Genomic DNA, 14,649 nt, shown 5'->3' on the forward strand with positions numbered 1-14,649 from the left:
GCAACCAGCATGACTGAATTTGTTCCGGTTCTTTCTATTAGGTTGGTGCAAAAGTAATTGCAGTTTTTGCAATTAAAAATGACAAAAAATCACAATTACTTTTGCACCAACCTGATACATCTATAAGCATGTCTGGGGGGAGAGTCTCTCCTGCACCCTCATGTGGTGGGGTTTATCTGAACATTAGGGTATAGCCCATAGTTAGGAACAGCCCCTGAATTTAACAGAGAAAGACCCTGAAGCAAGTAAGGCAGGTCGGGAGACCAGGATGGGCAGAGGTCCCGTGCAGGACTATGTGCAAGAAAGGACCCAAGCCAGGCAGCTTTGCAAGATGGCGGGATCAGGGGCCACGAGGAGAAGACACACAAGAGGTCAGACGAAGAATCCTGCCAGAATGCAGATTGTTAGCCCCAGGATGAGGAAACAGGCCCGAGAATCTCGTGTGTTTTGTCAGACAGCAATAAAAGAAAATTAAAATATAAAAATGCCAGGATGTTCCAAACAGCTCTTTATTGCTACAAAACTACCATGCCTGTGCTTCCGTCTCCAGGCAAATACTCAAAATAGTTTCCTATTGCTCCACTCACCCCATCATTCGTCCCCTTTCTGCATTAGGCCTACGGGTTAATGAATGCTGCCACCAGATCCCTGCATGATTTCCCACCAACCCTATGACTCTGGGTTCTGGAGAGATGAAAGAGCATCTCCAGATGGCTTAAAACTGTGGGTCCAGGTACTACTCCTTCAGGCGGGCTGCTCCCTGGGGCACATGTTCTCAGTCTACCAGTGGGCCACACCGCATCAACCCACCTGCTTCCTGGCACATGGGATGCACAGCCCATGACCTTGGACCCAGCAGTAGGCAGCATGCTTTCCAGTTTTGAAGGCAAGGATGGAGGCATACAAGGCATGACTTGAGATCCTGTCCAATTTAGAATTTTGTAGGATGGATTCATGTTGTTGAACACATTGAGTGATGAGAAACCTGGCAAATCTTGTTGGCAAATCTCCCACCTTGATTCCCTTTGGCATCCTTTGTGTCTGTCTGATCCTTCCAGCCTGGCCTTTGGATAGCTGACAGGTACCCACTTCTTAGGATGTGTCAGACACCACACTAAGAGTTTGATCTGCACTCGTTCATTTATTCATCAGAATCACCTATGGAGTTAGCAATGACTGTATCCCCATTTTATAGATAAGGAAGTACTGAGGCTTACAGAGGTGAAGTTGTTTCAGGGCACCCAGCTGATGAGTGACAAAGCCAGACCCTCTGAGGTGGGGCACTGAGCAGAGGCCCGAATGGCAAGATGGTGCCAATACATGAAGACAAGAGTCTGTCAGAGAGAACAACACAGGTAGAGTCCTGCAACTTGAGCAACTGCACAGAAACCCATGGCAGAGCCCAAGTGAATGAGGGAGAGAAGGGAGAGATGGGCAGATCCCAGAAGGCCTGGGAACCCGTGGAAAAGACTCTGGATTTTGTAAAGTAGAAGCTGTTGCAGGGCTGCGAAGAGAGAGGAATGTCAGCTCCATGAAGCAGGAATGTGTGTCTTCTTTGTTCAATGAAGACTCCCAAACACCCAGAATCGAGCCTGGCCTGTGGCAGGTGTTCAGTGGCTTCATGGAATCAATGAATCATGTTTAAATTTGTAACAGATGACTCTGGCTGCTAGTATGCAAAGGACAGGTTGTAGAGAGAAAGTGGCAGGGGGAAAAACAGAGGAGGAGTCAAACACCCCTGTAGGAGATAATGAAATTACCTGAGCAGAGCTTCTGATGGCTCCACCAAGGTTGGTAGGGGTGGGACGCAGATAAATAGGCCTATTCAGCACATATTCTGCATGCATGCAACCTTCACCACTGTCTAAGGCTAGAACTTTTTCATCACCCAGGGGGAAACTTTACACCCACTAAGGGGTCATTCTCCATTCCCAGCCCTCACACCCAGCCCCTGGCAACCATAAGTCTGTTTTCTGTCTCTCTGAATTTGCCTGCACAGATATGTCACAGAAATGGAATCATGTAGTTTTTAAGAGTTGTTGCTGATGGACTGGGTGTGAGAAATGAGAAAAGAGAGGAATCAAAAGATGACTCCTGGGTTTTCAGCCTTCACAACATGAGTAAATGGTGCTTGGCAAATGGTGCTCTTTGCCAAGAAAAGGGAGAAGGCGGAAAGACGAGATTTGTTTTGGTGGAGTCAGGAGGTGGAAAGCCCTCTGTTTCGATCATGTTAAGTTTGAGGTGCCCATTAGACACCCAGAGGCAGATGCTGGCTGTGACTTGGCACTTGCAATCCTGGATACAGGGCAGAGGCCAGGGTTGGGGGTGTGAGTGTGTGATTCCTCAGTAGAGAGGCAGTGCATGGAAGTTCTCATCCAGGTGGTGACTGATGAAGAGCTGCCATTGCCCAAGCTGGGACCAGAACCCCTGAGCCACGTTAAGAAAAAGTCAACCAGATCCAGGCACTGTTACCCTTGAATGGTAAAGGTGATTTAGTGGCATCTTGATCAAGGCTCCTGAGCCATTTCCTGTGGGAAAGTAGATGTCTTAGAATGACTGCACAGAGAATCTTGGTCTTTGCCACTCTCCCCTACAGTTTTGGCAATATCAGAGCCAATTTTAGGGCACAAACACAAACCATTCCCAGTTATCATTTGCCTGTAATAGGAATAAGACAGCATGGTGTAAAGAATTACTTGATTTTAGGAGGCATTTCATCTCTCCAAGTCAATCTTTAGGGATCGACACTACTGGTGGCTTATGAATTTCAGATGTGGTACATTCTGGGAATGCCAGCTCTTGGGCCCCAGGAAAGGTGATTAAAGGACAGGCTGATGCCATCGTTTATGGAGAATAAAACTTGCACTTCAGGTACAGTAAACTCAGGGCACTCAATTGGGCTTTATTCTTCCATAATTTTAGGAAAGACTGAAGTCACATGAACTGAAAAGATCTCAGCCCTGCATATGTAATGGAAAAATGAAAGATGTAGGCTCTTCCTTTGAGAAACTAACAGACTGTGGATCCAGCTCGTTGTAAAGAAACAGCCATATGAGTGACGTAAAGGGTGTTAATCCCTCAACACAGGTTCATTTATCTGTACTGCCACTCCATTGCTGCGTTGTTCCTGAGCCAAGTGTCCTGGCCACCATGTCTCTGGGACAGTGATTGACATTATGAAGTCAAACAAGGTGTCCCCCATAGACCGTCAAGAAGACAGGCTGCTGCTTTTCAGGGATCTCTACTCTGATCCCCTTGGGATAGCTTCTAGGTTCATGAGTAGGCAGAATCCCACTGAATCACTAGTTCCTCTTTGACCCCCAAAGCAGCACTTTAGACATAAAGTTCATCTATGCTCAGGATGACAGCCAACCAGTAGCTCCAAAGTGCTCCTTGTCAATCAGTTTCTACTTCACTGAACAGCCCACCTTCCTCTGCAGCAGACCTCTTCTTTGCTGGAGAGGCTGTGAGCTGGGGATATGGAGAACAAACTGATGAGTGAGGGATGTGTCTGCAGAAATCAGTCAGTGGAAGAGATGACCTCCAGGAGACTGTGATTTCCTTGGCAAAGGTACTGCATTCACTTGCTTAGCAATGTCTGTGAACTCCTTGTCCATAGAACAGCAAGAATTCACAACATTCCCCACCAGTGGCATCCTTCAGCACTGCCAGCCACATGTCCTCACCACCAAGGCCCCATGTCCTCACCACCAAGGTCCCAACACAAGTTAGAATGCGCCACCAAGTCTCTTTTATCATTTGATCTTAGAACTAAAAGGGACCTCAGTGGTTACCTCAAGCTGTTGTTCTCAGCCCTTGGCTATTCATTAGAATCACAGAAGGGTGTTTTCAGAAATACAAATGCCTGGGCCCCATCCAAGAACGATCTCTGAAAGCAGGACCCCATATCATTAGTGGGTTTGTTTTAAGATTTTCAGGTGTTTTAATGTGTAGTCAGGATTAAGAATGACAGCTTTAGTCTGATACCCTTTTCTCGGATAAGTGAACTGGGACTCAGAGATCTTGCAGAATTTACCAGAAATGTACCCATGAGTTAGAGCAGCAGTCCACAACCTTTTTTTTTTTTTTTTTTTTGAGATGGAGTCTCACTCTGTCGCCCAGGCTGGAGTGCAGTGGCATGATCTTCGCTCACTGCAACCTCCACCTCCCGGGTTCAAGGATTCTTCTGTCTCAGCCTCCCGAATAGCAAGGACTACAGGCACCCACCACCATGCCCGGCTAATTTTTGTATTTTTTGTAGAGACGGGATTTCACCGTATTAGTCAGGCTGGCCTCGAACTCCTGACCTCAGGTGATCCTCCTGCCTCGGCCTCCCAAAGTGCTGAGATTACATGAAGAAGCCACCATGCCCAGCCAATCCACAACCTTTTTGGCACCAGGAACTTGTTTTGTGGAAGACACTTTTTCCACGGACCAGGGTTGCAGGGATGGTCTTGGGAGGATTCAAGCACATTACATTTATTGTGCATTTCATTTCTATTATTATTACATTGTAATATACAATGAAATAATTATACAACTACCATAATGTAGAACCAGTGGGATCCCTGAGCTTGTTTTCCTGCAACTAGACGGTTCCATCCGGGGGTGATAGTAGACAATGATAGATCATCAAGTATTAGATTCTCACGAGGAATGTGCAACCTAGATCCCTCGTGTGTGCAGTTCACGATAGGGTTTGTGCTCCTATGAAAATCTAATGCCACCGCTGATCTGACAGGGAGTTGGGAACCACTGAGTTAGAGGCCAACTAGAATTTGCCCCACTTCATTGAATTCCCAACTCCTTTAAATCTGCGGAATTGCATAAGCCAACTCCAGTGTCTTTAGAAAGCAGACTATGTTATTGTCTCTTGAAAAGCCATTCTACACCCAGATTCAGATGTTCGTGGTCAGATGAGTATCTCTACAGAAAATCTCTCTGCTTCTCAGAATTAAACTATTTTCAATTATCTTGTCAGATGAACAAATGTGTTTTGCATTTTCTTTCATTTTTTAAAGAGAGAAACTCAAGTGAAGGAGAGCTACTAACATCCAATGAAATAAAGTATCCAAGCCTGAAATTCAGAAAAAAAAGAATATAGGCATATTTGCTCTTTGGTTCTTATTTGTCTGTCACCATCTAATGTAATATTTATTTCATCATTCCCCTAAGGCAATGATTTTCAAACTCTCTTTAGCAGCAAAACTTTTTTTTTTTTCCAAACAAAATCCTAGGCAGGAATTCTAATATACAAAACAGATAAAATATAATTAACAGATTCCTCAGGCAGTTTAAATTCCTATTATTTGAAGGAAAATGTTTGCCTTCCTTGCCTTGCGTTGCCTTGGTAGGACTCCTGTACCATCTCAAACATTCTTGCTGGACTCAGTGGCTCACACCTATAATTGCAGCACTTTGCGGGGCCAAGACGGGAAGATCACTTGAGCCCAGGCATTCGAGGCCAGCCTGGGCAGTGTAGTGAAACCCCATCTCTACACAAAATGTAAAAATTAGCTGGACATGATGGCACTCACACACCCAGCTACTAGGGAGGCTGAGGCACAAGGATCACTTGCGCTTAGGAGCTCAAGGCTGCAATGAGCCACAGTCACACCACTGCACTCCAGCCTGGGTGACAGAGCAAGACCCTGTCTCAAAAAAAAAAAAAAATCTTGGTTCTCAGGAACACAGTTTAAGAACCATCGTTCCACTACATCATTTTCCTGTCAGTCTTCAGTGGCCATGTCTTTTCATTTTGTTTTGTAGGGCAAAGACCTACTTTGTTATGCGAGCCTCTTCTCCGTGAAAACGCATTTGATTTTTAGTTTTGCAAATGTGCAGTTCTGTATTTGTGTAGACAGGGTCATGTAGAGGAAGAGTACAGTCATTGGAAGGTGGACTGTCCCAGGTGAGCATCTTCCTCAAAAGCCATGGACTCAGCACCTCCTGTGTATCTGCAGCCAACACCTGGAAACATCTCATAGGAAATGAATCAGAGAAGTGTGCCCTGAGGGGAAGAGGGAGCAATTCCTGCCAGGGCAGGCAGTGAATGTTTCCCTTTCTTGCCCTTTGGTTCATTCGCCAGCACCTGTAGAGCCAGGAGGTTGAGGGATGCTTCATTTTCTCTCTCAGTGGAATGGGACCCACAGATAGCTGCTGTTTAGGAACATCATTTTCCTTTCAACCCAGGATCACTCTGGGTGGGTGGGTCACATGGGGGCAGGACATCAGTAAGGCGGACATTAGTAGCAGTCCAGGATCAAGAACCACACTACCTGGGATGCCAATGAGTTTTGGAGAGGACTCTTCACTCAGGACGTTTCTTTCTTGTTGAGATGCTATTCCTTATTATTTTTGAACTATTTCCACATTCGGGTTTTGCATTTTCTCACCTGTTTAGTAACGGTGGATGGCTTCAGACATTTAACTGGGAAGACTCTGGATGTTTAGTAGACCTTTCTGTCACTGTCCGTTACCATAGCTAGTAGGTACTCTCTCTTTGTATGATGGAGATAACATGCAAATACTTTTAGCAAAGCATCTGGCACAAAAGAGAAACACAAAATTGTGCGTAGAAGAAATTAGTGTTAGTTGGACCAAGAAAGGACTTTGATTATGTTTTCTTAAAAAGAATCTCTGTGTTTTAGACTTAAATCTTTACAGATGCAATGGCATGTCTGGGATTTGCTCCAAACAGTGCAGAATCGGGGTGGGGTGGCTGAGGAGATGAAGCACCAGGAGCGGGGAGTTGAGGATCTCTAAAGCCTGAAGACAGGCATGTGGGGGTTATTATCCTATTGTACCAGCTTTTATACATGTTTAATATTTTTCACAACAAGATGTGAAAAAGAAAAAATACTTGAGAAAACATCTATGAAACCCAAAGAACCATCAAAGGGACCACTCACCTGATGAGATCAGCAGACATCTTCAGAGTTGTTTTCCCCAGGGCGCCATTATTGCAAGGAATAGAAACCTGCTCAAGGCAGCTGGAGTGAAAATGAAGTTGTTGATGGGAACAGAGGTTCCAACAGACAAGAACATAGGGAACCTCGTAGGACTGAGAGCAGGACTGGGAAACCAGTCTGCTACTGAGAGCACTTCCTATCTGTCTTTTGTCTTTAAGTCCCAGAAAAAAATCTCTTTTGTAAATTTTTCTCTCAATTTCTCCATTCTTTTGCTTCTCCATGCATATTGGATTTCTCTGATAATGTATCCATATCCAAATGACAAAAAATGGCCACCCCTTGCACAAATGCTGAGAAACCTATAATTCTCTTAGTTCAAATTTATAAAAGAAATAATCCCATTTTTCATGAATCAACTGATGGAGTGGTTACTCCGGAGTCAGATGATCAGCTCTGGGTCCAATCAGCTATGGCCAAGGAAGCTAGGATCACATGATACAAAATGACTCCCTAGTACCACTCTTTTCAGCAGGGACTGGGGGTAGGTTTAGTTCCCTCAAATATTTTATGGATTATGCAGGCACCCTGAGCTATATCTACTCAAAACCGCTAAGATTTTCAGGAAAGAAATACTCTAATTTGCCATTTAGAAATTCTATCATTTCTGTCATTTAAACTACAATTGAGTCCACTTTCCTTTTTCTTAGGAGAAATAGAAAAGAACTGGTTACTATTCTCATTGGGAGACTCTCAAACACATGTACGTTGTTATCTTTCTACCTTGGGTTTTTATTCTTGAGACAATCCCAAAAGTTAATGTCTACTTACAGTGCTCTTACTTTATGAAAGATGTGGCATTGAGAATTTTGGGGAATCAGAGACGTGACTCCGACTCTCCAGGGGCTCAACATTGGGAGAGGCATGCCCCAGGTTGTCTCTGTTTGAGAGGCAGGGAAGTCTGTGCCAAGTTCTTTCTGTTCATGGTTACTGGAATTCTCACCTCTAGCATCTGATTTATTTCTTTCGTGTGTGAGCTACCTCCCATGGGCATTAAAAATCAAGTCTCTGACACCACTCCGCATCTTCAAAGAAAACAAATCATTTACAGAATTTTAATCAGATAAAGAGAGGAGAAGGCAGGGCACAGTGGCTCATGCCTGTAATGCCAGCAATTTGGGAGGCCAAGGCAGGAAGATCACTTGAGACTAAGAGTTTGAAACCAGCCTAGGCAACTTAGTAGGACCCCATCTCCACAAAAAAAAAAAAAATTTAAATTAGCCAGTCATAGTGGTTTATGCCTGTGGTCCCAGCTAAGGCAGGAGGATCACTTGAGCCTAAGAAGTCGAGGCTGCAGTGAGCCATGATCATAACACTGCATTCCAGTCTGGGCAACAGAGCAAGATCTGCTTCAAAAAAAGAGGAGAAGAAAAAGATGCTCACCAATGACTGGGACTATGATGATCTGGTGGGTTCCTGAATATTCTTTTGTCTTGCTCCTGTAGTCACTTCAGGGCTTGACTATGCCTTTTCTACTGTGATGTAGCTAGGGAAGGACTTAGTAGGTTCCAATCATCTTGAGGACTTGCCAATGAACAGACCATGGTTCTTAGTCAAGCAACCACAGGTCCCTTGAGTGGCTCTGTTATTAATCTCTTCTGAGACATCAGGCTTTCTTAAGATATTGAATGAGCTTTATTTAGAACTCTGTACTGTATACTGTTTAAAATTTTTATGTAAATATATATCTTATGTATATTTTATATAATTATAGTTTTTATATTATATTTCATATTATATATTATATATATATAGTGCACACAAACATGATGTGGAGGCTGAATGAAAATGTTCTCATATGTTTTCTTCTAAGAACTTTACTGTTTACCTTTCACATTTTGTGTATGGTGTGAGGCAGGGGTCAGGATTCATTGTTTTCTCCAGATGGATATCCAATTGATCCAGCACCATTTACTGAAATGACCATTACCTGGAAACTAAATCATGTCCAAACATAAAAGCATCCATAATTGGCCATAGGTACAGCCTTGGATGTATGACAGTGAAGGAAATGGTTTTAGAAGTGGGAGAAAACAAATTGTCAGGATATATTGTAGATGGACGGTACCTACAAAGAATGGGGACACCCGGAGAGAATACTAGACCTCTCATTTACTGATGTATTTTTGTGCCTAGTGGAGTCTCCAGCATGCAACAGACACAACCAGTATTTATTAAAATGAATTGTTGTATCTTTCTACCATGAGATAAATCCTAATCATAGAAGAAAACCAGATATCTAATGCAGCTTTCCCTTCCAAATGTGGACATGATAGGATTGACATCATTTGCCTCATGTCTATTGTTGGAGCATAACAAGAATGAGCAAGTGTGTGAGTGCCAGGCATACATAACTGAAAAAAAAAAAAGCTTCTTCCACACCATTCGAGGAAAATAAAATACATATATACATAACTACATTATAAGGCAGACTATGATAAGAGCAGAAAGAGTCACAGGGGTTTAAACCAAATTCTCCAATTTCTTAGTAAGAATTTCATATGATACAGGGCAAAATCCATCATCATTATCCTTGCTAACAAATACTGACTCCTTGTTATACATATACCAGGCAATTTGCCAAGCTCCTTAAATGCATTATCTTATTTATATCAGTCACTGTTGCTACCCATTAGACTATTGGGTATAGCCTTCCAATAAGCTGTATCTTTTATGTAAACATAGACTCAAAAATGTTTGCAAGTTACATTTCTGATTGTCTCTCCCCTACCCTTTTATCATCACAAATAGAAATTAGTGAGACCCTGTCTTTTAATTTTTTTAAGCCAAGGCCCAGATGACTACATCCCAGCTTTTCAAGTTCCATATTAGTTCTCTGTGAAACTTTAGGGTTAATGGCTCATGAACTTGGTCTAGTATTCAGGTCAAACATGCAAGTAGCCAAGCATGCAAGCTTGCATATGTCCAGTCCTTTAAAATTGTCCTCTGTCACTTCTTTCCCATCTGTGGCTTTCCAGCCTTCTGATCATTATTTCCATCTCCCATGTTAATCTAAAGGTCAACTTTCTGCTCTTGGAGGAAGAACATGCATTCTTGGTGTATAATAAAATTCAAGTTCCTCTTCCCACTAGTGATGGCCTTTGTGGCTCATCCAGGCAGCCTCATCCTGAATGTCTATGATGTAACTCAAAGAAAAGAAAATACTCAGTTCTGAATTTGGAGGGAAGAGATCATAAGCCTAGTACATAGTCCCAACAAGCCACAGTGATTGTGTAAAAATACTTTTTATATCTGGTATTTGATTTGCCACACAGTTTAACAGAAAAGTAACTTTATCTATTTTTTCCAATTAAAGGTAGTAATAGTACAATCAATAATTCCTCCTGCTCTAGTGTGGTAAATTAATGTCTGTCTATTGTTTTTAAATCACAAAGTGAGCATTGCTATAGAAATATAAAATGGTACCATTTCATTTTAAGCTATTTAATTTTCCTTTCTTGAATTATATAATGGGGTTAAAACATTGAATAAAATTAATAGAATGAGTATTTAATTAAGCAATAATGAGCTTCTAAATGGATGCTCAAAGAAACTGCTTCATAGTTTATGCAGAAATCAGATAATGGTCTTAACAAAGACTATAATAACTGTGTTGAATGCTTTCCATATTTAAAGATTTTTTTTTCTGTATTCTCTCAGGAGTAGATTTAAACATAACCCAGTTGCTTGATTAGGCTACACTTTGCTTTCAAAGTAAATCCCAAATGCCTTTCCATGGCCCACAGGGCCCTGCATAAGCTGACTCTACCACCTCTGATGGTAGAGTCTGATGTCAAAGAGTTCTCTCTGGCTCTCCCCTTCATTCCAGCCACACCCAGCTTGCCTTTGTTCTGCAAAGGCACCTTTGGCTCTTCCTGCCACCTGGCCTTTGCTCCTCCTCTTTCAGATGCCAGGTATGTTCTCACCCCCTTCACCTTTCTAAGGCCTCCTCTTCTTTCAGTTCTCAGGGAATTTTTTCCTGATGATCCTCTCCAGACTGGATCAGATACCCACCTCCACACATACACACACACACAGACTCCCCAAGAACTGTGATTTTATTTCTTGACAATTAACACGTTGTTATACATTTCTTTCCCATCTGTCTCTCCTTTCAGCCTGTAATCTCCATGAGGAAATATATCATGTCTGTTTTGTTTAGTGGTATATCCCTGGATGGATGGATGGATGGATAGATGGATGGATGAATGGATGAATGGAAGGATAGATGGATGATGAATGGAAGGATGGATGGATGATGAATGGAAGGATGGACAGATAGATGAATGATGGATGGATGGATGGATAAATAGATAGATGAATGGCAGGTAAATGTCATTGTGGACCCATCCAAGGACATATGAGGGCCACAATGCACATCTCTGAGAATTCCTAGCACATCAGCACCTTTCCATTCTACTTGAATTCATTTGCTCACACACTAAAAATGTATTCTATACCAGCCCCTTCGGCAGGTGCTGCAGACATAAAACTATCAGTGTTGTGGAAGAAGCTGCACAGGTTTGTCTCACTTATACGTGGCCTAAATATTAATTTTATTAATTCATTCATCCACCCATCCACCCACGTACCCATCCATCCATCCACCACCCACCCATCCATCCAACCATCCATCTATCCATCTATCCGTCCACCCATCCATCCATCCATCCCATCTTCAGACCTGCTCATGTGTTGGGCACTGTGCTGTTTACTGAGGATCAGGGCTTACTCATCCATTAGGCACCATTATCACAGTGCTAGGACCCTAAAATCAGAAAGAAATAAAAAGAACTTTTAGGGTAAAATAAATTTTTAATTCTTTTCTTCACATCACAAAAATAATTTTTTCTGAGACAGGGTCTTGCTCTGTCACCCAGGCTGGAGTGCAGTGGTGTAATCATAGCTCACTGCAGCCTCAAACTCCTACAGTCAAGAGATCGTCCCACCTCAGCCTCCTGAGTATGTGGGACCACAGGCATGTACCACCACACCTGGCTAATTTTTTACATTTTTTTTTTTTTAGAGACGGTAATCTCACTATGTTGCCTAGGCTCATCTTGAATTCCTGGGCTCAAGTGATCCTCCCACCTCAGCCTCCCAAAGAGCTAGGATTACTGTGTTAGAATACCATGCCCAGCCCCCAAAATAAATTTTTTAAAGCGCATTACTCCATTATGATAGGAGGGGTTGATGAAGGCAAAGGTGCCTGGGTTCCACCAGTCACGACGCAGCTCTGCTGGAGCACAGGGGAGATCAGTCCATCCCTGGTCTTCTGGAACACTTAGGCAAGTGAAGGGATTAGATCACACATGTGTCACCAAGCCCCCTCCTGACTACATGGCAGATAGCATTAATTGATCACAGCACTCTTTCCTGCTGAGCCCAGATGTACTGCAGGCCTGTCCACACCAGGATCAGGCAGCTTCACCCATTCACAAGGGTAGGTCCTGTCATTGACACCTGCCTGTCATCCTTAGATGGGGACTCCATCCTGCTTCTTGCCCCGACTACATATTAGAATTATCTAGGCAGGTGAAGAAAATAATGAGTCCTAGACTTTACCCCAGAGCCTGGGGAATCTGAATTGATCTGGAGAGTCTGAATCTGAATTGATTCCCTGACTGATGCCTCATTCTGCCACTTGACTGCGTGTCCCAGAAGACCAGAGATGGACTGATCTCCCATGTGCTCCAACCTGGCTAGAGGACCCCAGGCACTTTATCCTTCATCAACCCCTCCAACCATAATAACCATAATAGATTTTCATGTGCTTTAACCCTGGGGAATCCTGAATTGGAATAGGACTCAGGAAGTTTTTTCAAAGCCTCTGGGAGATTCTAATGTGCAGACAGGGCTGAGAACCGTTCGTATAGTTTTCTTGCTCAAGAATCCTGTGATTTTTGTGAGAAGAGAAGATAGAAGATAGATAGACATTAAACAAGATCATACGAATCAGATCAAAATAATTGCACCCTGGAGTTGTTTCTGTGTGACAACAGCCTCAGTATCCCTCCTCATTCCCACTATTTTCTAGCATCCATGCATGTTCTAAGAATTTTCCAGCTCTCCTTTTATCGAAGACAACTCGCCCAGGTTTGCCAAGGTGCAATAAACAAATTAGTTCCAGTCCCCGCCCTGTCCCCCAAGAGGCCTCAGGATTAAGGTTTATGATTAATGATTTGCAAGTCAATTAATCAGCTACTGTTTTTGAAACCTCATTTCTCAAATTACTTTTCTTTGAACACAAGGGCTTTTTGACATCATCTTACTGTCTCTAGATTCACTTTCCTACTAATTGAAATTCCAAGATATTTCTTCTTCTTGTCAGCTTATTGGTGTTACTTGTTTATAAAATATTTGCAAACAGATTGCTGTTCACCTGTAGTGTGTCAGAGGTAAGCACCAAAACAATACTTTATGCTTTCAGCTCAAAGGAATGTGCTAATGATAGCTCATGAAATGCTCTATCTATGAGAAGGTTGATTTTTCATTTATTGATTTATTTTCACCACACCTACTTGCAACAAGTATTTGAGATGTATTACAATAGAAACACAGGTACAACAAGGCTCCAAACAATTGATGTAGATGATTTCTTAGAAAATGGTTTCTAAGGTCATATTAAGAGTAAATATGGAGTGGGAAGGATGGGATTGGTTTTCTTCATTAGGGAAAATAGCAGGATCTAGCAGAGGATCTGGGGTCAAATCCCAGTCTCTTCACTTACAAGTCTTAGTGCTTTACTCATCTGATTATATTGTTATTTTGGGGAGGCAAGGCTGCGAGAACAAATGCAAACAAAAATGGCTTGAACTCAAAGAAAATTTGTTTCTCATTCATTGATAGTTCAGGACAAGTGTTCTTGGCCACCAGGTTGCTCCCCTCCATGTGGTGACTCAGGAACAGAAGCTCCTCCTTCCTTGTAGCTCCCTGCTCCCCTGGGGTTTTGTGGTCCTCTGCATTCAGGTAGGCAGAGGGTGAAAAAGCACAGAGAGGAGGCACAGCTGTTCTTTTCACCCTCCCACCACAGAGCAGCACAGCACAGCCATGGTCAGTATCATTCCTGCCCACATTCTGCAGGAGAGAAGTTAGTCTCGTGACCTCACCTAAGTTCAAGGAAAGCTGAGAAGAGGAGCATAGTATCTTCCAATCATAATCCTCTTATGTTATTATTTATTTTTAAGTGAGATGATGTGTGTAACATACCCAATGCAAAGCATGTAGTAAATGACTATGTGTTTTCAAAATAGTGACCATTACCATCTGCTTTGTTTGCAGTTTCAAGCCACAGTCGAGGAAGGAGCTGTGGGAGTTATTGTCAATTTGACAGTTGAAGATAAGGATGACCCAACCACAGGCGCCTGGAGAGCTGCCTACACCATCATCAACGGAAACCCCGGGCAGAGCTTTGAAATCCACACCAATCCCCAAACCAACGAAGGGATGCTTTCTGTTGTCAAAGTAAGGGTGCTTCCAACTGCCTCTTTCTCCTCACGCAAGCACGGATGGCCCCATCAGGGGTCTCATAGAATCACTGAGTTTAGAAGGCCACAGATAAATTCCCCCAGTCTCCTCCTTCTGGGAATTAACAAAGGAAAAAGGCTCATGGCTTAAGGGTGCACTCGTATCCTCAGCAGCGTAAGCAAGCAGCCATAAAACAAACCTGTTTTATAGGTTC

At 42.9% G+C, this 14,649-nt stretch overlaps 1 protein-coding gene across 1 annotated transcript in view; it reads left to right on the forward strand.

The window, feature by feature from the left end:
• The window catches only part of CDH13 (cadherin 13), a 1,176,109-nt gene that overhangs the window by 1,026,433 nt on the left and 135,027 nt on the right, over positions 1–14,649 (forward strand). The window contains exon 9 of the mRNA XM_054453276.2: positions 14,250–14,432. Within this exon, the coding sequence (XP_054309251.1) occupies positions 14,250–14,432 (183 nt within the window). The remainder of the gene's footprint in view (positions 1–14,249; positions 14,433–14,649) is intronic.

This window comes from Pongo pygmaeus, chromosome 18 (genome assembly GCF_028885625.2).
Source record: "Pongo pygmaeus isolate AG05252 chromosome 18, NHGRI_mPonPyg2-v2.0_pri, whole genome shotgun sequence".
NCBI classification, from domain to species: domain Eukaryota; kingdom Metazoa; phylum Chordata; class Mammalia; order Primates; family Hominidae; genus Pongo; species Pongo pygmaeus.